This window comes from Diadema antillarum, unplaced genomic scaffold (assembly GCF_040938485.1).
Source record: "Diadema antillarum isolate AM-2024a unplaced genomic scaffold, OU_Dant_1.0 seq00000704_RagTag, whole genome shotgun sequence".
In the NCBI taxonomy this organism is placed as follows: Eukaryota; Metazoa; Echinodermata; class Echinoidea; order Diadematoida; family Diadematidae; genus Diadema; species Diadema antillarum.
This window is the reverse complement of record NW_027271609.1, coordinates 1003893-1031643: the sequence shown is the minus strand read 5'-3', so window position 1 is coordinate 1031643 and position 27751 is coordinate 1003893. Positions and strand designations below refer to the sequence as shown.

Sequence of the window (27751 nt, the reverse complement as noted above, 5' to 3'; positions counted from 1 at the left end):
CTTCAGTATAACGTTAACATTAGCTAACGTTAGTGCTTGAGAGTAGAGAATACGGATTGAGTTGCCATAATTTTTGCGAGGTTCCGTGAATATCGTGTTGGACACGAAGATGAAGCGTAAAGATTGTGAACTTTGGTCTTATATTAATTTTGTACACAAATATAAATTACTCACGTTCAAACGTTCATTAAGAGAATATTACGATCCCTTTAATTTCATTTTGCCTTTTCTCTTAAACAGTTAATTGCATGTATGAAAAACAAAAACCACAATGGCTAACGTTAGATAGCTAACGTTAGATTAGTGGGACCAGAACTGCACGTCTCTACCGGATACCCAGCGAATTTTCTCTTTGGTATCAATGGTCTGTATTCTGCAATTACATTTGCTTCAAAATGTTTTGGTATCATGCATAGAAGTAGACAAAATCGCAAAATGCGAATGTTGATACTTGTAAGAATATTTCATTATGTATATGCTCTAGAACGAATTGACATGCTTCAGTATCAAAATTAACGTTTGCTAACGTTAGTGCAGAACTGCCTGAGAGTAGAGAATAACGTTAGCTAACGTTAGCTAACGTTAGTTTTTGCTTTTCTTACATGGCATTGCCATTAACTGAGTTTAAGAGAAGAAGACAAAATGAAATTAAAGTGATGCTATAATGAATCATTATGTCGATGAAGGTTTGAACGTGTGGAGTTATAAGTAAGTACAAATATCAATCTAAGACCAATGTTCACAATCTTTGCACTTCATCCGCGTATCGAACGCGATGTGCACGGAACTTATAGAATCGAAAATACACAACCGTATTCTCCAGTCTCAAGCACGATGAAGCGTGTCAATTGCATGTAGCATGCATAATGAAATATTTTTCAACTATCAACATTTGAATTTTGTTATTTTTCTACTTTAATGTATGATACCAAAACCTCGTAGCGAATGCAATTGCAGAATAAAACCCACTGAATTCGGCCTACACAGAGAAAAACTCGCTGGCTACCCGGTAGACATGTAGTTTTGTCTCTCTAACGTTAGCTGATTTGGTTTTTGTATTTCATACATGCCGTTTACTGTTTAATAGAAAAAGGAAAATGAAGGGGTTTTTTTTCTCGGTATAGGTATAAACATAACTATTTGCAATTAAAAGTGAGTCTTTATAATATTCAGTCATTCTACCGTAGCATATAAATAAACTGCAAGATTAACAGCGTATTGAACATGCTAGGCACGTTTACTGTCAAGTTACACCCGGTACCCGCGCGCATAAATAAATGTCATACTGTTATAATTATATTTCTTCGGAAAACCTGCAAATAATGTCCTGTAAATACTCAGTATAAACACTTTTAATAGCTTGGCGATCGTAAAGAGAGAAAAAAATAAAGTGTTGGTGCACATTGAGAGGTATAGAATTCATTTCAAAATTACGGGACCGACGCTAATCCACCCTTCGATATCTTCTCAGCAGAGAGAGAGAGAAAAAATGCCTTAGCTAAACATAAATGCTTGCCGATCTCACAATGAAGATCGGAAACGACATCGAAATAAAAAAAAAGACAGGGAAATGTCCAAAAAAAAAAATTAAATACTCGGATCACCTAATAAAATGGCGATACACTCGATCGGTCTGCCCGGCGAACCGCCGCTTTTCACCCCAAGTATCGGTTAGGCCTCACATTAGTTCTAACATTAGGCCTAACATTGTACTGTCATGCTGAAAGTACAGTTCGATTTGATTTTAACGAAAGTAAGTAAGCAGTGTGTGATGTTTTCTTTCTCTGGTGCATTGTACATTCTTTACGAATGTACTGTTTCTGCTGAAAGTACAGCTTGGTTTGATTTCATTATAATTATGTCATGCTAAATCGTGGATTTTGTAATACATGTGATTTGATTTGTTGTGAAATTGTTTTGAATATGGAATCAATAACAGATTATGGGAAAAAAATTAGTCCTATACAAACGTTGATAATGTTTTTCAGTACACGGAACGCTACTTTATATCACGGAGGTCGCTGGGCTACCGAAATACATTGACATTGTATCAGTATTATTATCGTTGGGGATATTTTCCGTGGGCATCACTGGTACGTCTGGCTTCACGGAACCCCCTCCAAATTACATAATGATACAAACTGAAGGCTAAGTACATTGTACAACAGGTGGGATGCTCTAGCACGGAAACCGATTCGCCCGTAATCAGTTACTAGTTCAGAAGCGCCGCACGTGCGCGTGACTACACGACACACACATGCTGTTGGCAGAGCTAGTACTTGGTACAGGTAGGTGGAAGTATGTGGGAAGGGGATTTCCTGCACTCAACACGTTATACATTATGAACATTTCACTGTCAAGATAGATCGTTGAGTGTACGATTTATTGTACTGTATCTGTATGCATGGTGAGTTTGCAAACAGTGTCGACGAGTGCGAGCTGGTAGCTGTGTTTTCCATGAAAACTACACCCAAATCTTCGCTTTTTCGAACAGTCGGTGAGCGTGATTGCCGATGTGTTTATGAGATAATACATACAATGTAATAAGATTAATTTTGCCGATCTATCACGTCCGTATAGTCAGTGTAGGGACAGTGGTGCATCCCGCTACGCAGCGTTGTAAATTATGTCGGCCTTCCGTGTGTCTCGATCTCCGGAGCTCGGAGGAGGACCGTAATACTGAACAGTAAAATAAAACTCCGAACAGACGAAATTCTCCATCTAACGTTAGCCCTCACTACTCCTACATTATGAGCAAACGTTAGTTGATATCGATAGCTAACGTTAGCTATCGATAGCTAACGTTAGTCAGCTAACGTTAGTTATCGATAGCTAACGTTAGCTGACTTCCCGGCGGCTCCGTTAGCTAACGTTAGCTAACGATAATCTCCGTTAGCTAACGTTAGAAGTGAAACTTTATTGTGACGGATACTGTACCTAGCCTTCCTAACTCTTTCAAAAATTTGAAAAGGTATTGTCAATGCAAATTATAAGAAATTTGACATCCTTACAACATATGTATTGCTCAGAGGGGGATCAGGAGGTGAATTTTCAGAGAAAATATTAATTATTTGCTTGGTTTTTGGTGAATTGCATGGTCCAAAAACTGCGGACGAACCTCAGTCCGCTCCAAAAATGACACGCAGCTCCTCGGCTAGAGAGCCAAAGGTAAAATGCACCTTCGCCATCAAAGCAAGATGGTGTCCCACTCGAAAACGTTTTAATCATCACGGACGTTCTTTTTTTCTCGGAGGTTCGTCTAAAAATATAATTTCGGTTCCTATTTGACAAAGGATGGACAGAAAGTCAAAACAAACATATTATCGTGTTGCTAGATCTTAGTTGATTACGACTCAGAACAATATCGCCAATAACGTTTCATGGGCTACGATCTTTATTAGAAAATAACGGAAGCACGTCCGTGACGAAAACTGAGTATAATTTTGCATAGAAGAATATTACGTCCCATGTACAGCCAGCAGACGTACAATTTTTGCAGGATATGTTCATTAGGTGGAACACCAAATTTTCGTATACGTTACAGTTGGGACAACAAAGTAGAATTTGCAGCAGCGATAGAAATAAAAGCATCACGGACGTTCGTCTGTGTAGGACTTTGATATTTCAATTGTTCTCTGTAATTTTATACGTGCTCATAAAGTTCTTATAATTTTGTGGTACATACCCATGATATGTCAGATCCAGAACATGGTCAGATATTAGATGCCACGTACCATTAAAAATACATATCATTAGTTTAAAAAACAAAAATTATTGTGAAAATAGCGTTTTTACCGTATTTTTACGCTTTAAGTCCTTGTGAAATGAAAAATATCAGGCAAAAATCAACCAAACCATATATTTCCTGAAAGGAAATTTACCAATCTTTGAGATGGCATGAAAAAATCTGGTTTCTTAGATCATCCTGGCGTGTTCTAAGGGAAAGAATGTCATAAGGTACGAAAATTGGCAATTGTACATCGTTCAAAATTCTCACCCATATACTTGTAGACAGATGGATAGTCGGTAGAAAGATTGATTGAAGAATATACTGTAAAACGAGAAAATTTCGCGTGCATTTTAATTTCGCGAATTTCGCGAGCGCCAAAATTCGCGAAATTAAAATGCACGCGAAAGTTTTTGTCTACACTGCATGCATTGAACACCAGTGGCAATTCGCGAAAATTTCATGCCACGAAAAGGGCTGTCGGCTCCAATTCGCAAAAATTTAATGCCGCGAATATATCATGTTTTACAGTACCGGTAGTCACACAGACATACAACATATGAAGGGTTTGTTCGCAAAAACCGATAAGTCCATATTTGCCAAATGGAGATATTTGCGATTAAAGGTCAAGAAAAATAAAGAGAATAATAAGAAAATTTTTGCTTCTTTTGACCATAACTTCAAAAATGTACCTTTATATGTATTGACCAATATATCATTTAAAAGGTATTATTTTGTACTTTATGACAGAGACCGTACTTCAAAATCTTCAAAAATGGACTTATCGGTTTTTGCGAACAAGCTCTTCATATACATACTGACACTTCTGAATATATTATCATTGCTGCACTCACGACCCTCTTGTTCCCTTTCCCCTACCAATAATTCAGGATGGGTCCCTGGAGCTGTCAGAGACAGGACGGGCGCTCAAGGTCCAGTCAGAGCGCCCTCACCTGGTCAGTCTGGGAGGAAGCCGAATCAGCACGGCAGTGACTCTCCTACCTCTGCCAGAAGGTGAATATTTCTGTTGAATTTCTCCAGAGTCTTATAAATTTGATTTTTTTTGTTGTATTTTTTATTAAGGGAAAATGTACAAAAACACCATGAAATATATACCATAGTATCATGCCTTTGATAAGTATACAGTGCACTCCCGTTATAACGAACATGCATGGTTATAACGAAATTCCGGTTACAACGAAATAGAAATTCAGGCTACAATGAAATAGAAATTCAGGCTGCAACGTTATCCTCTCTATATGTTTTCTTTGATATTGTTTATTAGTTCGGTTAAAGCGAAATTTCGATATAACAAAAGAAAATTGCCGGTACCGAGGACTTCGTTATAACGGGAGTCCACTGTAACTCATCATGTAAGTTTCTTGGTATAACATCTGCATCACTCAAATTTGCTCACAGATGTTGCCTATATCACTGCATTTACAAGTGACAGCTCTTCTATTTTTCATGGGGAAAAAAATCAGCTTAAGAGGAAGGCATTAGTTTTGATTATTTCCTCTCTCAGTTTTGAGTTGTGAATATTCACACCTAGGTTGGATCCTGGGACACTTCCGTCAAGGTTTCAATTTCATAGATAAGATTTACAAGACTCGATGGAAAGTAAATGCAAGATTCTTCTCTTTGTATCCCTAGTGGTCTACCTGATAGGTGAAAGAGTATGTATTTCCTGGAATTAATCCTGCAGTACTGCTTAAGATTTTCTGAATCAATATAGCTCGCTCTGTATGTGGTGCATATGAGCTTGACTGTTTATCAGCAATGTACAGTCTTTAAAGGTGTGGTGTATTATTGGTTGAGATGAGGATTCAGCTTTTAACTTTTTGCACGATACTTAAAAAAACACTCATGAAATATTAAAGAACATACAATTATAAAAGGAATTCAAAGTTTATTTGATGAAAATTGGTTTTGAAATGGCAGAGATATCCAAAAGAAAAGTTAAACATAGCAGTCCTAAGTTGGGTCCCACCTTTTATTAGAATTGCTTTGTTTTGGATATCTGAGCCATTTCAAAACCACTTTTCATCGAATAAACTTTAAATTCCTCTTAGAAGTATATTTCATAAGATTTTTCTCATTATCTCGCTAAAAAGTTGGAGACCTGAAGCCCGATCTCAACCAAAACTGTACCATCTCTTTAAGTTCAAATCCATGCCGTGATCAAATTTTTCTTCAGATAGAATATAAACACCAAGCAAAGAAAATGCTACAGGTGTCATCACAGGCAGACCTATGACAAGAAAGTTTTGGAATGTTAACCCATTGAGGATGAGTCCTGAGTATACTCTGGCAGGTGTCTATGGGAAATGTGTGTTGTAGCAAAATCAGGCCATCATTAATGGGTTAAAGACCCTAGCGAGAATGTTGATTCAATCTACATTCGCTGCCCATCTGGGTACATTCCCAAACCACAGTTAGTGCAGGCCTGCTAGAATTGAATTGCATATCAGCGAATATGTGCATCGAAGCATACGCTGGTCGGTAATGTTCGACTCAATTTGAGGTTCTTTGGCTGCGAGTGTACTCACACAGAGATGAGTGCATGATAAAGCCGTACACAATTCGTTTCGGGGATTCTTGAATATATCCGAGTTGGGCCAGCCTTCCCATTGCAGGGTACTGTTAAAGTGGAATTTTTCACGATGACGAAATTTTCACGCATTTCGTGCAACCAACAACTAGTGCAAAAATAAAAGCACACAAATATTTTTACTTGCTATATGTTCCAGTGGTTGATGTCTTGATTCCGCGTAATTGAAAACACGTGAAACTCATCTTACCCGGCACAGTGCAAAACATTACTTGCACGAAAATATCCGCTTTTACAGTATCCCTATACTACCAGGTCATGAATTTGCACATATTTTTTTTTCACGAGACGGCGACATTATGTCAAAGCCTCACAAGTTTCCTACTGACCTACATACTAATCTGTTGTAAATTTCCTGTTTTGACATGAAATAAGAAGAAACACCAGCACACTCCACTGGACATCAAATGCTTGTTGTGCAATAATGACTGAGCAGTGATAGCAGTTACTGGGAATGATGGTAGTTTGCTACATTATTGACCAAAAGTAATGATATTGTTGCTCGCAGGCCCAAACAATTAAGTTAGAAATGATACACTAGGGATTATAGTTGCTAAATTATCGACCAAAAGCAATGTAATAACATTGTTGATTGCAGCCCCAAAGACTTGTGTTACAAATGGTACAAGGCTGATGTTTACCATGGCTTGTACAACTTGAGCAGTAAACCAAAAATATTTTGGACATGCTAGTAGATACCTATGAACTAACAATAAACTTCTGCAAGAAATTGATCTATGATATATCGGAGTCAGCATTTAGGGGATTGATGTGTGTGAAAAATGTACAGGGTATCTCTAGATCCTCCCCCCCCCCCCCAAAAAAAAAAAAAAAAGATAGAAGAATAAGAATGAAATTGCCATCCCGCAGAGCACAAGACGCTCTGCTGAGGATACGAGGCGTTCCCGCATCGTATCCCGCTGAGAGAAGAAATTGCAGCTGACACGCTCTACCAGTGGATTCTTGGTGGGTCATCTTCCTCCTCTACACGGAATCCATCACCCCTTTCGCATCCCAATACCTAGTCAATCTTGCTCTGTTACCACTATGGACACTGTAGGGCAAATAAAGCAGCATTTAGCCAGCTGAAATATGATAACATTCTGCAAATGCTTCTTTCCTTGAAGGTCATGCCCATAAAGAAACTCCCAAATTCAAAAAATTATGAAACTGAGCATTAACCATTATAATAATAATTCTTCTCTTACATAAGACAATAGGGTCCATGCTACTATATGAAGTATCATTATAGCATCCTGGAATATCAAAAAGGGGCTATTCTTACTCTCAATCAAACATAACATCTTTGCAATGTTAGACACTTGTCTCTATTTGTTTGTTTGTTTGTTCTCCTAAGTATGACATAAATAAGGCTTTTTTGTGTTAGTAAGTACCAATGAAGTGACTTCTAGGAGCTGTCAGGGCACCTATTTGCCATAATATTGATAGAAATTAACAAACCTGTTTGTAATTCTGTGAAAATGAAATAGAAGTTCTTATCAGATATATCCAATATTCATTTAAGTTCATTTAATTTCATTCAATTTTCATATTAAAAAAAAACAATTATTACAGTCATGATATGAATAAGTCCTGACATGAATATGTTCATTGTGGGGGACCAATTAAAGCCTAAAGCCCTATGAAAAAAGGCCCCAAAGTAAATATACGACTTTCACAACTTCAAATAGGGGTACAAAATATATAGAATTAGAATACAAATGGTACACAAACGAAACAGTGTAGAGAAAGAAAAGAGTGAAGTACTATCAGAATTATATACAAAACTAAGTTGCTATTTACAGACAATGCATCTAAAGTTATTTCTAAACTGCTGCAATGACTTGAAGTTTTTTAGTCACTCCAAAAAGTATTTTAGAGGATGGAACCTTGATAAAAAATTGCTAAAAGGCTAATTCAGTTCGGTTGTTGAATAAACACTTTCCAAAATAGCAGTTTCATCTTCAATATATTATTGTTGATAGCATGCGACTATGGAACTGATTCTCACAAATTACTGGCACGTTGCAGATTTTTTAGACATACGTGTAAATGACGTTAGCAATTGTGGCTTCACCAGTGTATGGTAGCAGTCAATAGCAAAGTGAATGCCAACATTACTTCCTTTTTCTTCTGTGCCAAGAGGGCAGAGTATATTGATTTCCTGTATTTCCGGGATTGACGAAGCTGATTTCTGCACACGCTTAATGTTTATATTTTCCTGTTTAGATGGTTCTCTTTGGCCAGGGGGTTTCAGTGGTGCAAGAGAAATTGAGGATTTGGCTGCGATTTTCGCGATGAGTGAAATCTGTGTTTTCACACTCACTACATTTGTTTGCTGGAGTGCTGATTTGATATCAAAATGACAATTTGGCAATTTACAGGTTGATTAGATGAAGTTGTTTGTTTGCTACCTGTCAGAATTTTGAAAATACAGTGATGACATCTGACCAAAGATCTATAGCCTTCCATAATAACATCTATTCTCCATTTATTATTTTGGCATCATGGAATTTTCTTGATGAGTGACTTTTTAAAGGAAACCAAAACCCAAAGAGAAATGTGGATTGATTGAAAGCAGCAACATTGGTAGAAGTAGTTGATTACATAGAGGAGAAATTGTGAGCTACAACCATAGTGTAAGATCGTTTGATCATAATTGATAATCAATGATTGATAATCATATTTGATAAAATGACAGCGATATGGTATTTGGTTTTGTTTCGTACAAACAAGATGATACAAATCTGAATCATCACTCAGTCAATGTCGAAAGGTATTTTTGGTGTTCAAGTCTTCATGTGATACATTGCATAATTTGAGCACACATATATCAACAACCTGTGCCCGTTTCAACTTTTTTATTTGAGAAAGGAAGGCTTAAGTTAGTCTGAAAATTCAGCCTTTACTATGACCCATGGTTTCGTCACATTTATTGTAAACCATTTATGAAGAGAGTCTGAGGATACCAAGACTATCCTTGCCATGCCTCCCTGTTTTGTATGATTACATAATGTTTGTCCATTGATTGGGATTGTTGACAAACTAATAGAGAGAGCCAAACCCCCTTGAATCACCCATTGTACCTGTCTGTAGTATCAACCATTCATTTGAGATAAAGACATCTGTTTTGTACTAGTCTGCATATTCAGGCCACTTTCTCTTTAGGGACAAGTTTTGCACAACTCTGGGAGGTTGCCCATGCAATACTTTTGTATGGTATTTCCCAATTTGAATTTATCAAGGCATTTGAACCCAAATAATAGTGATCATAATGATGATATGCTGCTGATGACGATGATGATAGTAGCAGTAATGATAATGATAATTATGCTAAAGATTTTCAAGCAAATACTATAGGCACCTATGTGTCAGGATAAACTGCTTTCAAACTTTAAAACGAGATACTTGAGGCTGTTTGTAAAAATAAAACTTTGGAGGAATGCAATGATGTTGGAAATGATTATGAATTGCTTCAAATACACAGTAGTGGAAATCTTTTATAGGGAGATTTGTCGTTCAATATTTTTCATGCCCAGTTGTGTTCCACCACATGGAATCAGTTTACCAAATACCAAATTTTCAAAACCGTTGCATTTTTGTGTATGTGTTCACCTATTTCAACCTCATTTTTCAGCTTAGCAAAGTTCTTTTGATTTTTCAAATTTATTTAGCAAAGTGCTAGGCTTGTCAATAAATTCAAAATATCATTTGGATGCAAAAACTCTCCCACAGAACTCCTTTTGTTAGAATGGCCTATGATTCCTGTCTGTAAGTAAAGACTAGCATTTTATGTCTGTTACACATAGGTTCAAACACACACACACACACTTACACACATATACAAGACTTGTCTGACAATTAAGGTTGTAGAGGATTATTATTTCCACAGGATGAACGGTATTATAACTGCACCAAATCTTCAATCCTGGCTGCCTTAATTGCCGCGAGTGTAATAACCAGCCCACCATGGTTGCTGTTCGCAACGCTTTGTAATTAGTGATAGATATTGCACAAGATGTGACACAGCAGGCTGTCCTACTCAATTAATGTCCAAAAAAAAAGAATCTTCGACAGAAGGGGAGGGGGCAAGGAAGAAAAGAGAATATGCTAGAAAGCTGCACAAGACCTAAAAGTTCGCGGCTCACTTCCTGCTATAGGAAGCCATCTGCATGCTGTTTTTTTCGCGGGCGACGATCTTGAGACAATCACCCTTATTTTGTATCAAAGCGTGCACAAAAACAACAAAACAGGGCACCATCAGCCTGGCGGTATGAGTTTGCGGGATGTGTTCGTTTATTGGTGCAGAGTCATGATTTTCGGGGGGAGGCGAGAATGCTTACAAGGCATGAGTAAACAAGTGGGTCTGCGTTAATAGAAAAATATTGTGCAGCCGACACAAGAACAGAGTTGGGGTCCTGAGAAACACACAATTTCTGCAGCTCCGTTCTGATGTTTTTATTGATGAGAATTCTTTGTGAGGAGATGCAGCGTATTACGGTGAGTGGTACGCCCGCAAGATCATATTGAAATTATTTGGATTATACACGATTGAGACAGTAGTGTCCTTGGTAATGGTATAGCGACCTGGAATAAAAAGAGGTAAGCTGTCATGTCAGTGCTCAAGTTTTTCTTCTTAATACATGTATCTGATCATCTATCATTTGTAGAATTACTGTGAAATTGTCTCACCAGAGCTAAATAGCATACTTGTTTTTACTGGCAATGGCATCAAAGTTACTCCGAAGCCTTATGTTGGAGTAGCTGCATCATGTCATGAACTTTCTTTGTTGTTATTATTGTTGTTGTTGTTGCTGCTGCCGTTGGTGTTGTTGTTCTTGTTCTTGTTCTTGTTAATATTATTCTTCAGAGAGAGAGGGAATGAACTTGGCTCCAAATGGGAATCACAGAGACTCTAACACTCCCACTTTGGGCAGAAGATCTCCTGATTTGATGCCATTTCTGCAAAATTTCCATCTCTCTCTCTCTCTTAAGTTTGAATATCTCCCTCTCCAGCTGTGTGTCTCTCACATAAAGATTTATTTTTTCTCGCCCTTAAAAGTCAGCCTTCTCCCACCCAAGTTTCCTTTTGTCATATATGATGTTAAAAAAATAAAGCTTAGATAGCATAAGAGAGCATTAAAGCCTAGAGCTTCCAGGACCCTTTTAATAATCCGGCTCTGTGGATCCTGGCCACAGGGGATGCCTAGCTTCATACTCATGATGTGGGCTTTGCGCACATAATGTAATGTCAACCCATCAATTGGCCCGAATTCACGAAGGTGGTACAATCTTTGTCCATGGTTTAAACCATGGACAAAGACTAGTTTTTATGGGGTGCCAAGTGTGACCGCATGGCCTATTTCTTCAATGAAATGACGTTTCGTTAACGAATGACGAAATGACTTATTTCGTAAAGAAATAGGCCATGCGACACTTGGCGCCCCATAAAAGAACTACGGTCTTTGTCTGTGGTTTAAACCATGGACAAGATTGTACCACCTTCGTGAATTCAGGCCAATGAGGACGGTTTGATTTAGCTACAACATGCATTTCCCACAGACGCTTGCCCGAGTGTACTCGGGACTCATCCTCATTGGCTTAATGTTCATGATATGAGAGTCTCCAGTTTGCTAGGGGCGTCCAGGCGGGAGAATCTCCCATTCAAAGATTCCTGGGGTTAGAGTCTCTGAAATAATTTTCCTGAAGTATCTAAATAGGTAGCTTGTTTGGGGCCATCGTTATACTCTTTGGAATAAACATACAGTCTCCTATACACTTCTTATATCAATCCAATAAGCAAAAGTTGTGCAATTCATTGTTTATTTCCAATATACTTCCTCAAGAAAGGTTACATGTAGAAACTATAATAAGCCCACCTGAGATTTGCCTGACATAGCAAAAAATGACTTATGCAGGACAATTTATAAGTTTTTAGAAAGGAAAAGTGCCAAGCGCTTCATAAGACACAGAGACCAGGAACATCTATGAAGTGTGAGTTCGACTTTTAAGATGAAAATGAAGAGCAGGATTGGTTCACCTGAGTGATAAATCAGTCAAGTTGCAAGATATCATAATTATTCTGTCTCGGTAGAATAGGTATTCCCTCTCTTTCTCCCTGTCTGTCTGTCTGTCTGTCTGTCTGTCTCTGTCTCTCTCTTTCCTTCTCTCTCTAGTCTTGCAGCATAAATGAACACAAACTTTTGATAGAGACAAAAACTAGGATTCTAGTGAGCAGCTGATAAAAGTGAACAAATGTCGCAGCAGCTTTAGGAAACTTTGTGCAAACTCTCGAGATGATAAGAATGTGCTCTCCCTGTTCATCAAGCCAGTTGTGTATGGGGAAACCAATACTTCCATAGGCTCGATCTCAATCGTAGGTTCTCTAGATATTTCTTATCCTCGCATCTTGCACTCGTACCAAAAAGCAGGTGCACCTTTTTTAATCTGGTTATTTATGATAGATCAACACATCTCACTGTCAGCTGTTCCATGAAACATAGAGTATAATTTTGTGAGCAAAGATGAATCCCGATACCTGATAGGTTGGCGCCACATACAGTGACGTCAAATCTTTGTGACGGGTAATCTTATGACAGACATTGTACAAGGCCCTGCTTCCTCACAACAGAACTCATATGTTTCATTCCACTGACCTTTTGTTTTTCTTTTGTTTATGTTTTTATGTAGGTTATGATATTTACTCCTTGTAAATGTTTGTGAAAGGCAATAAAGCCATGCTCGTGTTATAGTAGAATACTCATATTTGTGTTTGTATTATAAGACTTACTGTATGTCATTGGTATTGAAAGATTAAGTAATTTTCACAAATTTCACTCTATAGCAGAATACCTATGAGCATCATAGACTCTCTTTGTATGGTACTTAGTCAATGTAGCTACAGTGGCTAAGACCACAGAATCTCGAATCGCAAGGTCTGGGGTTCAAGTCCACCAGCAGCAATGGTTGTGCCCTTAGATATACCAAAAGAGTATGTCACTATCCCTATTGCCTCGTCCTCTGGAGGGGACTCAAAGCCATCAGTTTTATGATAGCTTGCTTTAATACAGGCATTTTGTGCTTCTATAGTGACCATATAAAATTTCAAACACAAATGCTGTATGTAAAATAGCAATAACCAGTGATATTCAGATTGTTATCCACACACACCACCAAATTTGCAAGGTGTCTGAAATCTACCCAGTGGGTTTTATGTTGTTCTTTTACTTTTTTGGTCTGCCATTTGAGAGTGCAAATCCCAAGAATTAATGATGAGAATTTTATAACGTAATTAGAATACACATTTCACACTTTTTTCACCAGAAGTGTTATTCCACAGCTCTTTGTTGTAAGTCACAAATGCTGTATGTAAAATAGCAATAACCAGTGATATTCAGATTGTTATCCACACACACCACCAAATTTGCAAGGTGTCTGAAATCTACCCAGTGGGTTTTATGTTGTTCTTTTACTTTTTTGGTCTGCCATTTGAGAGTGCAAATCCCAAGAATTAATGATGAGAATTTTATAACGTAATTAGAATACACATTTCACACTTTTTTCACCAGAAGTGTTATTCCACAGCTCTTTGTTGTAAGTTACAATGACTAATTTATAGAGCGTGGGGTCAAGAAAGCGCATCTCCAAAAGAGCTCAAAACAAATAGAAGTACATGACAGTACAACAAAGGACCTGTATAAGGATTTGGTAGTCTATAATTCCAAACCCAACCTTTTTTCCCACTGTCCTGAACATACCTTGAGAATCTGTGGTCTGTTTGAAGAAAGGTGATCTTCATGTACATTTGCAAGAGTGAATGGACATCAAACAATATGCACTCGTGCAGTCGGATGATCTTGAAATGAAGAAAAGCCCAGCACTAATTTTTAGTCTGGAAGGAAGACTAAGAGACGAACTTCAAGGGGCCATCTCCCCTAACTTTTTTATGACATAGTCGTTTGCGTCAACTATTCTCTTTCTGATGCGATGACACATGGTGAAGTCAGACTCGGGGACAACATGTGCGTTAAAACTCCTGTTGATAGCTGAATTCCTCCCTATTTATCTCCTCACGCATCACCGATTCTTCCCCCTGTTGTTTGGCACCGCGACTTTTCAGCGCAGACGCGTGCGAGAGAGGCCCGTTACGCATTTACGCCGTCACTTCCAGATCCCCCCTATGTCACCACCGGCTATTTTTAGGGAACAAGATTTCTGACAAACATTTTTAGATAGATACACTCATTAAAGTGAAGTTCATCAGTTCGTGGGCAACATTAAGCAGGTGAAAAGTGCAGAGAAAAGTTGTGGAAGGTTTAGCATGTAGGAAGCTTTCAGTGATTCTCCCGAAGCCGAAAAGTGAAAGAAAGGTAAGGCTGTTTTCAGTATTAGCATATATTTGAGAACTTTTGCATGCTGATGTATGCTCAAATTCAGCAGTTTTGTTGTTAGTTGCTACATACATACAGCTGAGCGTAACTATTTATCTGCATAATTGATAATTTTTGACTTGCTAAGGGTAGGCACATGACCAAGCTGACCACAACAGACGGATTTCTTACGATGTATGAAGTGGTCAACATCCTTGAAAGTTTGATCAAAGTTTTAACCCATTGAGGATGGGCTGATTTTGCTACAACTTGCATTTCCCATTATAGACACTTAATTGAGTATACTCAGGAACCATCCTCGATGGGTTTGTCTTTGTTCATACAGACGAGGCAGTATGGAGTATGTTCTTACACCACAATTTGATTCTATTGTGCTATTGGATGGCAACTCTATGTTTGCCATTAACTTTATGGGTGTTCCATGACATTTGCTCCTGCAACAATTGCTCCCATGAAATATCTGCACACTGAGGCCTAAGCCAAACATAAATTCTACCTACAAGCATAACTCTTTAATACCCTAATCCTAATCCTCACATCAAATTAAACCTTATACCCTATCACAACCCTAACCCTAATCCTAACTCCTTGGAGAGAATAAGACTGCAGCAATTGTCACAGGAGCAAATGTTAGATTAGAACTTATTTACAAAGCGCAAGAGACAAGATCTCATGCCGACATATTCTGTATCTTCATGAGTATGATATTTTGCGAACTGCGACTTGTTTTCACAAGTGGTTGAATTCTCGATTAACCCGTTGAGAACGAGCCCCTATGGGGAAATGCTTGTTGTAGCAAAATCAGCCTGTCCTCAATGGGTTTCCACATTGACAGCATAAGAAAGGGAAAAGTTAGCAATTTAAAAAATCTCCAACTTTTTAGAAGATATGCGACCCGCCACAACTAAAGGATCCAAAAGTCGCTGATGGCTGAGCCAAGAAAATCGAGTCTGAAGTCAGATCATCATCAAAATCGGGCAAAAAACCATCAAAGCTCTGTTTTTGGCATAATTTTGTAGTTTAATGTTTCTTCTATCATCTCCTGAAAGTTTGAAGCTAAATGATCGAAGGAAAGGCAAGATATTAGCATTTTTCTCGGACATGATTTTCCGACTTTCAACGGAACAGAAGCGTGTCCGAAGATTCGGATTTAGCGCCACACATAGACTCTGCCCCTAGCAACGAGGGAGTAATCTTATAGGTCAGTGCGTGCATCCTGGTTACTGATTGGTTATGCGTAGACCACTGGCGCTATAAAGTTTGTATGAATATCGCTGAGGTTGATATGAGCATACCTTCTATTGTCAAGAGGTGAAAGCTGTCTTGCCTCCCGTTGATCACGATTGTGTTGTTAGGAAAACTTTGAAGGCGGTTTCCTCCAAACGCTGATTTCCTGAACCACTCGACATGCTCTAATAAAATCATTGATATCTCCTCAACCAAGTACTTTTATGAGTAGTGTTTTATATGAAACTAGAGAAGCACTCTGAGAGCGCAGACCTCCGCCAAGCATGCAGCTCATTTCCACCACTGATCTTGTTCTTCCATAGAGATATCAGTGATTTTCACCCATACGTACTTATATAGCATTGTGTGTGCTGAGAGCCGCCCGATTTCCCAACATAGAAGCCTTTGTTACGTCATAAACCCTCAGCTGCATGGCGCGCTTCACCCTAGCAGAAACTAGAGCACACACTTTAGTGCGCGCGTGCAAACCTCAAATACGCGCAGCCTGGACTCCCAAGTTCATTGACCCTACCTGCCAAAATATCAAAAATCCTTCATAAATTCCCCAAAAATTCTCGGATCACTACCAATAGTTAATTGTTTGTTACTTGTGTCATTCTCAACCTTTCCTGCAAGTTTCATTCCAATCCGTTGACTACTTTTTGAGGTATTTTGCACACGGACAAACTAACGAACGAACTAACTAACTAACTAACTAACTAACAAACAAACTAATGGTAAAGAAAACATTACCTCCTCCCTTGGCAGAGGTAATTAAAGTGAAAAAGTATGGGAATGATACCATGTCATTTACAGAAAATCAACCTCCCCCACCTTTCGGATGCTTTTGTTGAGCGGGTCACATATGGTTTACAGGGCATTTGTGTTATGTTAGGCAATATTACCGTGAGTTTTTGATTTCGTAAATATGTTTTCATGTGGTGAAATTCACAAAAAGAAAAACAATGTTAAGTACACCATGTGTACAGTACATTACTGTATTTGTCATAAAAATTGTTAGTATCAAAGTGTCATAAGAGGTGATCTTAGCTCATGAATTTTGGCAAAGATGATTAACTGAATAAATTGCAAAGAAATCGCCGAACTTAGTTTTTGGTTGCAGGTCAGAATGTACTCATATCTCACAATGAGGACATAAAGGATGCCAATATCCATTGTTTACAGACTGAATTTCTTTACCTTTTTTAATGAAATGTGTTTTTTGTTTGTTTGTTGTTTGTTTGATTTTTTTTTTTCAACTGTCGTGAACATTTGGGTACATTCAAAATGAAGTTACATGAGACTCTAAAATGCCTGAAGCTGTCAAGAACTTTCTTATGCTGGTGAATAACTCCCGGTGAGTGACTCTGCACTAAGTAGAGGGTAGACCAGTATGGGGGGGATCTCTCTCTCTCTCTCTCTTTCTCTATCTCACGGAAAATGTGTCGCCAGATAAGTGGTGTGTATGTCCTCTCCGACGCGGCTGTACTGTTACGATTTCAATTAGCTACGGGAGGTTCCTCTTCCTTTTCTTTTTTTCTTCTTCTTCAGTCTGCCTCCATCTGTTCATTAAAACTTTTGAGCTCATTTAAAAACTGGAGGAAGATGGCAAGAAAGGGATGAATGACTTTGCAAAAAAAAAAAAGAGATATGAAAAATGAAAATATGATTTTAAAGGACTGTGAGTCGTCTGATGACCATTTTTAATAAAACAGGAGTGTACATATTTGGTAGATTAAATGCCAAATTTTGGCAAATTTATGATGTAAGCAGATTTAAGAAATTTGGAGAGCTGTTGAATATTGGGCCCTTGGATGATTCTTTGATGCAAAAGATGTTAATAAAGAAGTCTGGATTTAAGGCTAATGATGAATGTCTTTAAAAAATAATAATATACTGATAATCAGCATTTGTACGAAGACTACAAGATTTTGCCATTTCAAACAATGCCTCCATTTTGTGTTGTGTATACTGCAAAGTTTATTTCTTATGATCTTTTTACTGCTGTCTGTATCAAACAGATCATCTGTAAAACATGCATGATTTGGCTCGCACACTCATGGTCTGGGTAGAAAAAAAATAATAATGATGATGAAATAAAATCTAAAAAAGAATAAAACATGTTACTCCTGGGAGCAGGAGATAAAGATAACACAGAAAATTGGAATATGCATTTATCATTGCTCCTGAGTATGACTTGCAGAATCTCTCTCTCTCTCTCTCTTTCTCTCTCTCTCTCTCTCTCTCTCTCTCTCTCTCTGTCTCTCTCTCTCTCTCTCTCTCTCTCTCTCTCTTCTGAGTTGTCAGAGCAACTTGACCAACAAGTTTGATGTAAGGAGGGGAACAAATTTCCCCAAGACAAAATTTAGGTCATTGTGAATGATGAACATATGCATGGTGACAAGTTCTAGATGTACGTTTCTATGTCCTTGCTCCATTTTCCTTCCTTCCCCCCCCCCCCCCCGAGTACATGGAACTTTCCCCATACATGCAAATCATGGTGATGTTAAATACTCATATACAAATCATGGTGAGGCGCATACTCACAGTAACTGTGATTACATACAACAACTCACGTTTATCGATCCTATTACATACTCTGTATGACTTTTTACCCAGGGGAGCCCCTAGATTGTAACCACTGTTCTCCCTGTGCATCCTGACATTATTTTGCCCAAGTATTGCCCGCCAGGCACCTAGATTTATACCTTGAGTAGAAAGGGACAAAGTAGATTAAAGGACAAGTTCACCTTCATAAACATAAGGATTGAGAAAATGCAACAATATTAGTAGAACACATCAGTGAAAGTTTGAGGAAAATTGGACAATCGATGCAAAAGTTATGAATTTTTTAAATTTTTGTGTTGGAACCGCTGGATGAGGAGACTACTACAGCTTGTGAATCATATGCGTACAACAGTATAAAGAAAATATAAAAGAAAATTCAACATATTTTCACTTTTTTTCGCATAATAAAAGAACAATTGACTTGCCTCTTTCTAAAGGCAAGGGGAATAATATTACCCATAACATTTATCTGTAACGAGTCAGGGGAATGTGTACTTTTTTCAAAAGATGGAATTTTGTGAAATTCTCTTTATATTTTCCTTATATTGTTGTACGCATGTGACATCTAAGTTATTCATACACTGCAGTAGTCTTCTCATCCAGCGGGTACTGCACAAAAACTTCAAAAATTCATAACTTTTGAACGGTATGTCTGATTTTCCTCAAACTTTCAATGATGTGCTCTACTAATATTGCTACATTCTCTCAATCCTTATGTTTATGAAGGTGAACTTGTCCTTTAAAGGTCTGCACCAAGGACTTATGCATTGGGAAAGACATGAACTCTGCACTTCGAGTTCTATAGGCCTAGACCTGTATGGATATATCTACCATCATTCAATGGTCCTGTTCACTCTTACTAAAAATGTGTTTGTTTGTTTTTTTAATTGATTTGTGCAGTGCAGTGCGCAGTGCAGTGCAGTGCAAAAAAAAAATTACTGTAAAACAATATTTTCGCGGCATGAAATTTTCCCAAATTGGAGCCAATGGCCTTTTTCGTGGCATGAAATTTTTGCGAGTTGCCTCTAACACTCAGTGCATATAGTGTAGATAAGAACTTTCGCATGCATTTTAATTTTGCAAATCTTGGCTCTCGCGAAATTCACGAAATTAAAATGCGCGCGAACATTCCTCTTTTTACAGTAATTCTTATGTGTGAACACGAAAATAATTGTCAACTTTCCGTGATACACATTGCTCAGCAAAAGTTAACTGAGGTACATTGCTACACTTGAGTTGGCTTGCTAACTTTACAGCTATGTCAAGTCTGGATGGATCACAAAAAGTGATGAAAAATCTTAGCAAGTTGAAGCTGAACGCCTGGGTGCATGAAGGGTTATTGAATGTCAACTCCAGCAATGGTTGTGTCCCGTAATGAGTCATGAAGGATGTAGATTAGCATGCGTCATCATCAGTCGCAACATTATATATAAAATTTTAGCGATGTTGATATTGACACAAGATGTCTGCAGAGCATTCATTCACAGTTTGGCACTTGAAAGGGAAAATTCATTTTGTAACTACTTTTCTTTTACACTTTAACAAGTCAAGTGTTGTATTTGTCCATGGCTTCCAGTGTTCATATACAATAATACTCTCACAATTGCCCTCAATTTTCAGTAGATGATAATGGCTAGATGTTCTGTATCAATAACCTCGATTAAGAAGGATATGTAAGGATCACAAACTCACACACCATGTTCCAACTTACAATTTATCATTGCTGCAGGAACAAAGCTACAAATGTACAGTTTGTATCTCCTGATTGAATTCCTTTCCTTCCTATTCAGCATATTTGGTTTTTGAAACAGGACATGACTCATAAATGTTTATCATTTCAGAGATTCCAGTCTGAATTGTCCCGATTCACATCTCTGATTTTTACTCAAATCCAGGACATGCGCAAACTTCCTGGAATGAAATGTTACCAAGAGGAAGTCTGCCACAATATTTGTATGGCAAAGTCACCAAGCTTGTAGAAATACATAGGAGTCACTCCATCTCGGCATTCTGTCTTGTAATCACCATCCCCTGATAAAATCATTTTTCTCACTCAGATATTCTTGGTTTCCTTCCTTCATTTATTCTTCCATTTTTCATTCCTTCATTAGTGTCGGCTGTCTTGTTTCCCTTTACAAGTATTTTGACATTTATCATTGTTTTCACTCTTCTTTCTCCTCTATTCTGCTTTTGTGTCCCTCTCAAAATTTTCCCACAGTTTACTCTTCTTGATTTTGATTTTATTGAGTCATCCCTGTTTCCATTTGTTTGTTTGTTTGTTTGTTCATTTGTTTGTTGAATTGCAGCAAATGAATATCTTGTTCACATTGCAAATATTTAAAAAAAATGATTGTGCAAGCATGGTATGAAAACTATAATCTAGCAGTGCGGTTATGTATGCTACTAAAATGACAGATGTATATATGTATATATATATTTGCTATGTATATTCAGTGCTGTATTTTGTTATCATAGAACGAAAAAAATGTTCTTTAGAGGAGACATATGTGCTCACATTGTACAGTATCACAGAAAGTCACGTACTGACAAGTGATGCATTGTAGAGTGCAATGCTGATTCGTTAAGTAATCACATGAATGGATCCAATTTGCAGTCATTCCAACTTCAGATGCTTTATCGCATCATGAAGGACATTGAGGAAAGCTGCAGCATTCTAGGGAAATTAGAAAAAAAAAATATGACAGTCTCCTAGCTGATTTGACCTCAATACAATTCCTGTCTCAATGGCTTTCAAGGGATAATAAATTTACCCACATCAGAAAGTTTTTACCTGAGAGTGCTTCATCTTTTCAACAAAAAGGAAAAAACAAACAAACAAACAAATTGCAGTGTAGCCAGTTTTGAAGCGTTTTCACATGATTGTCCGCCAAACAATCCCCTCATTTTGCCCCGGTCTTGATTGGGGTATCACCTTCTGACTCCTGATGTCGGCACCCCTGGCAAAGCCGCGTTTGAACCCTCGATTTCCTGACGTACCGTCATGTGCAGCGCCGTCAGATTCCTCAAATAGTGTCGCTTAGCATTCCCAGCCGGCTGAACAACGTGGCCTTGCGCTGCAGCGTCACATTTCGCCGTTTTCCCCCCTGAAGTTTGAGAATGAATAAGTGAGAACGGTAGGAGGGTGAATCTGATTGGATCATTGAAGACTTAAAAAACTAAATCCATCTCCTTGTGAGAGCTTACAGTGTTGTTTTTAGCATATAAACCCACCTGAAGCATTAAGAGTAGAAATGACTACAATAAACATGACATCCTTAAACATTAGTTTGATCATCAGTGCGAAAGAAAAAAGAATCAAACAAGCCAACACATGTCTGCCTCAGTGAGAAACGTCATAGCATACATACATTATAGCAACAAACACACTTGCCCACTTGCCCAGGGCACATAAAAATCATGGGCGGGCAAGCAAATGTCAAACTCACTTGCCCATTCGGGCAAGTGGTAATTTGTACAATGAAAATATAAAAATGATGTTAATGCAACATACTCACTGAAACAGAAATCATCTAAAAAATAAAGAAAAATCAATAGAAGATTCAGGCAAGTTGTTCTTGCTGCTGGGCAAGCAAATGTATGATCCACTTGCCCAGCAGGGCAAGCAGAATTTTAAATTTTTTTAGAGCCCTGTTAAAGGTGTGGTAATATCGAAGTTGATGATGTTGATGTTCAGATTGATGGTGATGGTGAAGTTAATGGTAATATTGAATTTGATATTTGGCCTTTGAGTGTTGTACATGTAATATATGGTACTATAAATACTGTGGACTCCCGTAATAACCAAGTCCTTGGGACCGACAGTTTTTTTTCATTACATCGAGATTTTGTTATAACCGAAAAATAAACAAAAATACATAGAGTGGATGATGTTGTTGCCTGAATTATTACTTCGTTGTATCCAGAATTTCGTTATAACTGTGTTCGTTATAATGGGAGTGCACTGTACTATTCATCATAATAATTATCATCATAACAAAGTTAATGCAATGTTTAAATTGAGATTGATAGTGATGTTGTAGCTTGTGGTGCCAGCAGCAACATTGCATCTTTTGCAAGCAAGAGACTCATTACTACAATGTTCTCTATCTCTGTCTCCTCATTTCTGCCAGGTAAAACGAGAGTGGGCACGACAGAGGCTAATGTGAAGCAGGATATCTTGATCACAGGAAAAGATGTCCTACCCGAACATTGCTGTGTGGAGAATATGAACGACACTGTGGTGCTGTACCCCATAGGACCGTGCAGTGTCGACGGAGACAGAATTACTAGCCCTACAAAACTCACACAAGGTAATGTACAAAATGGGAAAGTTATCTTTTTCTTTTTTTCTCTCTGTTTTACACCGTCAAAAGAAGTATTTTTTTTTTGTTGATGTTGTTTGTATACATCAACTCTGCACTCATCCAATCAAGGGTTGATAAAATCCTTACAAAACTTTGTGGTTATCAATAATGGTAGACAAATAGGTGTGCAGTTATTGGATGCACCATCTTTGTACCTGAAAAAGTAGCTTTTGCTCTAAGCGCATATCATATGAATTTGAGCAAAAAATCCCTGGGTTTAGCTTTCCTAATTAAAATACTCCAATCATGTTATGAAGGTGATTTTGAACAATTGGATGTGCAAACTACATTCCAATGTAGTCAGGTCACATGTTAATGCTTGTGTGGTTTCTTTTCTTTTGGTAATTAATATTCCATAAATGGTATTGACCTGAATTTATTGTCTTCATGTGAAAGTCGTCAATTTAGAAGAAGTAAAAGATGTCTTCTCACCTTTTATATTTATGTAGGGGGTCTCCCTCATTTGATCAAGTACATTTTTAGAAATCAGACAATTTCACATAATCTGTAGTTAAAGTATGCCCAGTGAGATGAATATTACCATGTTGTAAATAATCGTTGAATGTTGGTCTTACCACCAGGAGCCATGTTGTGCTTTGGGAAATCTTGTTTCTTTCGCTTCAACAACCCGTCCGAGGCCAAGCAGCTGAGGAAAGGTCTCGCGGGAAGACAGAATGGCATGGACAATAGCTGCCACACAAGGGCGGTTTACGGTACTGATGCCCAGAATGGCAACCACAAGAACAGTGGTGATGACGCTCCCCACAACAGTGTTGCATTTCCCGGTGCCATGACAGCGCCCTCTGGGCAGCCAGTACACCTACGACTGAACAATACGAACAGTAACCACAATGCAGTGCCAAAGAGCCCGCTGGAGGAGAGTATAGAAGCAGAACTCCAGGAGATCATGAGGCAGGTTACCGCTGACAACGACCTTCTGTCGGAGACGTACGTCAATAAGTACGCCCTCTCGGAATCGCCGGAGAAACCGGAAAATGATGAGGCAGTGTTTGCCCCCATAACCGGTCTCACCATGAATCCCGACGTGTGGGCAGAGACAGTGTCGGGTGCTTCCAGTACTACGATGTTTCCCTTCGGGAATCCTTTGGAGTTGCGCGAAACTGCCATCTGCGATGACGAATTCGATGACAATGATGGCACAAACGCAACAAATGACTATCAACCTCCTGTAAGCGCCATCAGATCAAAGTTTGAGGATGGCACAAAATATACAGATAGTAGTTCGTCAAAAAAACTGCACGTCGGTGTCACCACAAGTCCACGGGGCACTCTTGAATTGATGAGAGGACCTCCCCATTCACCGAGTCGGGTCAAACTTGGTCAAAGCAGTCTGTATTCAAATAAAACGCCACCCAAGAAGTCAGACCAGGTGGACCGCTCGTCGAGCGGCTCAAGCCTCAGTTCGACATCTCTCACCACGGTAACAAGCAACGCGACTGAGCGGGAATCGTCCAGTTCCGATCAGTCCGGTCTGAGCTTAGCATCCTCAGCAAGTTCAGAGATCATTGGCCAGAGTCCCCTGATGTCGCCCAATCAGAATCAAGTCCAAGCTGCCATGCCCGACATGATTTCCCCAGCAACAAACATTAATGGCAACCTGACACCGAAAGTAGTGGAGACCCCGCCAGAGATCGGCGCAGGCATCCTACCACCAGAACTGAGCCACCTGCTGCAGGAGGCGGAGCCGAGGCACACGTTTATCGTGGACCCCAACGAGTTTGAGGATCCGGAGCAAAGGGAGTTGTGCAAGCAGCACATGGAAGCCGTGGCCCAGCGCAAGAAGGAGCAGGAGCTGGCCACACAGGAGCGGCTTCGCATGGAAGAGATCCTCAACATCTGTGCCGAGTACCAGGAGCAGATGAAGACAGGAAAGAGCGGGCCCAAACCCTCGGACAGCGAGCTCAGTGACAGCACCATCGAGAGTGGATCGTCGACGCCTGTCGACCGCCACACCCCTACCTCCACCGGAGACACCACGCCCTCCTTTTCCAAAGCCCTATCAGTACTGGAGACCAACATGGATGAGGTGGAGTGTGTGCCAGAGGTCTCACCTGCACTCGAGGCATCCGAGTCGTCAACGATCTCTGCTTCATCCGTGACACCAACAGCGGAAGGCAAGCCCAAGGTCTGGCTGGAGAAACTCAAAGATCCTGATGCACCTGCTGAGGTGACGGAGGCACCGAGGGAGGAGACTGCTCCGTCATCGGTCAACGGCATTCCGGAGGAGGGATCCCCGCCTCCAAAGCCTCCAAGGTGTCGGTCGAGCCTGGAGGGTATCGATGAGATCAAAGTCGGGGATGAAGTGGTAGGTAGTGGGCGAGGCATTGTGCATGATCACGTGACAGGTAGAACGATCAGGTGACTTGATGCTCTAAGGTCAAACCAAGGAAGTGTTTCTTGTTTTGTCTTGTTGCCAGTGCATGTCAGCATGTATGCTAATGTTTGCTTCTTCTCAACTCTCTTTCATTTTTAAAAATGGCAAAAACCAGACTCTGGCAAACCAGAATTTAATTTTGTATTCCCTATCTTCTCTCATTAAAACTGATCTCATGTATCAATTTTTTAGTTTCCCCCTCCCCAACATGACAAAACTTATGCTGTGTGAAACTCTCATTCATTTGTAATTTTCCCTTTTCTAGCAACAACTTCTTCAGTTTATCAGGCTGTCACCAAGAACAACATAAGTAGATTAGTGTAGTGTTGCAAAATTTTGTATCACCTAATTTCAGTCTAAGACACTTGACTTCAGTGCTTCAGATTTGTATGGGTAGCTGTTTCTTTTCCACTAGTTCATTTATTACTCAGAAGTTATGGTTTGTGTACACATTGATTATCTTTGACCTGTTTTTCTGTTCTTCCATGGTCATTTTGCGATGTTTACAGTGTCCTCGTTCATTCGTTTGTTTTCTAATTTGTATATAAATTTCATTATCAGTTTGATCTTTTGGCACATGACCACTTCTATGGAGCAAAATTTTTAAGACATTCTTATTACTTTTCTCATTGTTCTCAGATTTATGCAAACTTTCATCTATCAAAACGAGTATTCCCTCATTTTTCCATGTATGACTAAGATTTGCACACATCATTGAAAAATGATGTATGAAATGCAAGATACAAATATGACTTTAATCTGCTAATTATTTAAAGATATATATTGGGGGAAAAAAACCAAAGAGGTATCGTATGTGTGACATCCAAACAATGATGAGGTTTTGATTTTCATTTGATTTTGGTTTGATTTTGTAGTAATCCTCATTTCTCATTGTGTTCAATTTGATGATTTTGATTTTGTTTACCTCTCTTCTTTTCCCCCAACTTACATCCTTCTGCGACTGACTCTTCTGCCAATGTTCTTCAACCCCGGTTCTACCCTCCCCTCTCCTGCCATTGACGCTGCTGTTGACTTTACTGCCATTCTGCTCGATACTTGCAATTTGTTACCCCCCGACGCCCGGCAATGTTGGTTCCTTGCATGACAACTTTCTACTCCCCTTCGCTTTTCCTGTCGCTGGGGGAACAAACATTCATTTTATAAAACAAATATTGAACAAAAAAAATAGCTGAGTATGGAGAATATATCAGAGGCGATGGAGAAACTGGAAGAGGCGAGACTGAAGTCGATAAAGCGGGTGGACGAACTTGAGCTGGAGGTGGAAGAACTTGAGATCCAGGTCGCCGAGACATTTCAAGAGGTGCTTGTAAAACTCTTCTTTGACTTTGTTGTAATCTCTAATTTCTTTCTCCATTATCTAGCACTCAACTTCTTATAGCAATACATCAATGCGCTGTGTTTCAGACATCCCTGCCATGCTAGTTTCGTGCCGTGCTAGGCACGGGGATAAGGTCAGGTGAGGATCCAGGGTAGCTGTCAGACAAGAGTCTGACGGCTGAACATGTTGGCTGCTTGCTACAGGTGGCTCCTAACCTGTCACAACATATGAGACAGCCGGCTGTCTGAGACATCTGAGACATCGCAATCAAAGGACTTAAGATGCGAGGCGCAGTGTGTTCTTCTTCCCTTGGGACCTAGGAATTTCCTCAAGGTGAAATGTACAAGTGCCCAGGTGGCGATTTACGTCTAGGGGAGTACCAGGGAAAAGTTACCTAACACCCGTCCAGGGATACACGAGTGCTCTTGTGGTTACCCAAGTACCGATGGCATCATACACGAAACCACATGTGTGGGACTGGGCATAACTATTATCTAGAAACTCCACCTTCGGAGGTTATGTGTCACGGAACCACAGGGAAGGCGTTTTACATTTGACGTAGTGATGAATTATGTGGTTTGGGGATTTAATTAGGAGTAATGGTATGCAATCAGGGATTTCCATACTTTATGCCACCCACATCAAACTTCTTGAAAGAAAACTTGTATGGCTTAAGTCGTGTCTATTGTCCATCAGTGTAGGGGTTATTTAAAATTAGACATTTTCTTAACCTGTAGTATACTTATTTAGAGTAAACTCCATTTGAGTTCAGAAGAAGATGGGCTTACATCCCAGGCTCTTACAAGTTTCCCTGTATGAATGCTATTTTTAATATGTTTTACCGAAATCATGAAGGAGACCAACCCTCTCACATTTCTGGCCTCTGGAAACATTCATTGGGGGAGAAGTCTAGAGCAGAAATAGTCTCTTTTTGAGGCTAATGATGTAGACAGGCAACACCATTCAAAGGACATTTAGTAACCCACAATGTATGTTTGGACTTGGAACAGTGGCTCTAAGCCTTGGAGACAGGCTAGTTCTATTTCACAAAAGCTATCCAACCTTGATATTACAAAGGCCCCAGTCTGAAAGAAAATATCTGGCACAGAAAACACTATTTGCAGAGAGAA

At 39.1% G+C, this 27751-nt stretch overlaps 1 protein-coding gene across 1 annotated transcript in view; it reads left to right on the top strand.

The window, feature by feature from the left end:
• Nucleotides 1-27751, top strand: part of LOC139737780 (pleckstrin homology-like domain family B member 1) — an 80811-nt gene that overhangs the window by 15593 nt on the left and 37467 nt on the right. Inside the window, exons 2-5 of the mRNA XM_071648455.1 lie at nucleotides 4618-4741; nucleotides 22654-22833; nucleotides 23469-25213; nucleotides 26472-26603. Coding sequence (XP_071504556.1) covers nucleotides 4618-4741; nucleotides 22654-22833; nucleotides 23469-25213; nucleotides 26472-26603 — 2181 coding nt within the window. The remainder of the gene's footprint in view (nucleotides 1-4617; nucleotides 4742-22653; nucleotides 22834-23468; nucleotides 25214-26471; nucleotides 26604-27751) is intronic.